The sequence below is a fragment of the Neopelma chrysocephalum genome, unplaced genomic scaffold (genome assembly GCF_003984885.1).
Source record: "Neopelma chrysocephalum unplaced genomic scaffold, ASM398488v2 Primary Assembly neopelma1_91515, whole genome shotgun sequence".
Lineage (NCBI taxonomy): Eukaryota > Metazoa > Chordata > Aves > Passeriformes > Pipridae > Neopelma > Neopelma chrysocephalum.
Window position 1 is genome coordinate 1 of NW_020920286.1, and position 1424 is coordinate 1424.

Here is a 1424-nt window from a genome sequence, read left to right on the forward strand (position 1 = left end):
CCCAGGTGTGACTGTCCCCCGATGTCACCTGTCCCCAGGTACCTGAAGCAGATTTCCGAGCTCTCCTTCACGGACAAGGCGCAGCTGGAAAAGTTCAACCTGCTCAAGGGTTACAACCTGGAGGAGGAGATGAGGAGCCTCAGGTGAGCCCCCCAGTGCCCCCCACGGGGGTCTCGGGGCCACTCGGCTGCTCTCCTGTCCCTGTGTCCCTGGGGTGTCGCCCATGCCCCTGATGTCCCCTGTCCCTGTATCCCCCCTGTCCCCATATCCCTGTGTCCCCCCATCCCCATATCCCTGATGTCCCCTGTCCCCATATCCCTCTGTCCTCCCATCCCTCTATCCCTGTGTCCCCCCATCTCCATATCCTTGTGTCCCCCTTGTCCCCATATCCCTGATGTCCCCTGTCCCCATATCCCTCTGTCCCCCCATCCCCATATCCCTGTGTCCCCCTGTCCCCATATCCCTGTGTCCCCCCGTCCCCCTGATGTCCCCTGTCCCCATATCCTTGATGTTCTCTGTCCCTATATCCCTGATGTCTCCTGTCCTCATATCCCTGTGTCCCCCCTGTCCCCATATCCTTGTGTCCCCCCATCCCCATATCCCTGATGTCCCCTGTCCCCATGTCCTTGTGTTCTCGTGTCCCCCCCGTCCCTGGTGTCCCCCCTGTCCGTCAGTCCCGCTGTCCCCCGTGTCCCCAGGGTGGGTATCCCAAATCCCTTCCCTTTCCCGTCTCTCCCTCGCTCAGGGACCTTCTGGAATCCACCCCATCCCCGGTGGTCTTCTGCCACAACGACGTCCAGGAGGGTGAGTGTGACAGGGGGTGGCTGCAGCCCCCCTTGAACACCCCAAAGATCCCCCCAGATCCCCCCTGATCCCCCCTAATCCCTGATTCCCACAGGGAACATCCTGCTCCTGGCGGGACACGAGGCCTCGCCCTCGGACAAGCTGATGCTCATCGACTTCGAGTACAGCAGCTACAACTACAGGTGGGGCTGGGGGGGGCTTTGGGGTGCTCTGGGGGGCTCTGGGGGGGGGGAAACTCTGCTGACCCTCCTCTTCCTCAGGGGCTTCGACATCGGGAACCACTTCTGCGAGTGGGTTTACAACTACACCCACGACTCCTGGCCCTTCTTCAAGGCCTCCCCGGAGAACTACCCCAGCCGCCAGCAACAGGTGGGGACCCTGCCCTGGGAGGGGGGTCCAGGGGGGTCCAGGGTGCGGTTCCAGCCCCGTCCCATCCCTCCCCAGCTGCATTTCATCCGGCACTACCTGTCGGAGGACTCGGGGCGCCGCGGGGACACCACGCACGAGGAGCAGGTGCGGATCGAGGAGGAGATGCTGACCGAGATCAACCGGTGAGGGGGGCATGGGGGGTGGCCCTGTGCCCGTGGGGGCTGTACCTGGGGCACACGGGGGTCCCTGTG

At 63.7% G+C, this 1424-nt stretch overlaps 1 protein-coding gene across 1 annotated transcript; it reads left to right on the forward strand.

Moving 5' to 3' along the window:
• Positions 1-6: 6 nt before the first annotated feature.
• LOC113979994 (choline/ethanolamine kinase-like) lies at positions 7-1388 on the forward strand. The gene is made up of 5 exons (XM_027707271.1): positions 7-143; positions 746-804; positions 899-986; positions 1065-1173; positions 1249-1388. The coding sequence occupies exons 1-5, from the start codon at positions 22-24 to the stop codon at positions 1357-1359; spliced, it is 489 nt and encodes a 162-aa protein (XP_027563072.1). The 5' UTR covers positions 7-21; the 3' UTR covers positions 1360-1388.
• Positions 1389-1424: the final 36 nt, after the last annotated feature.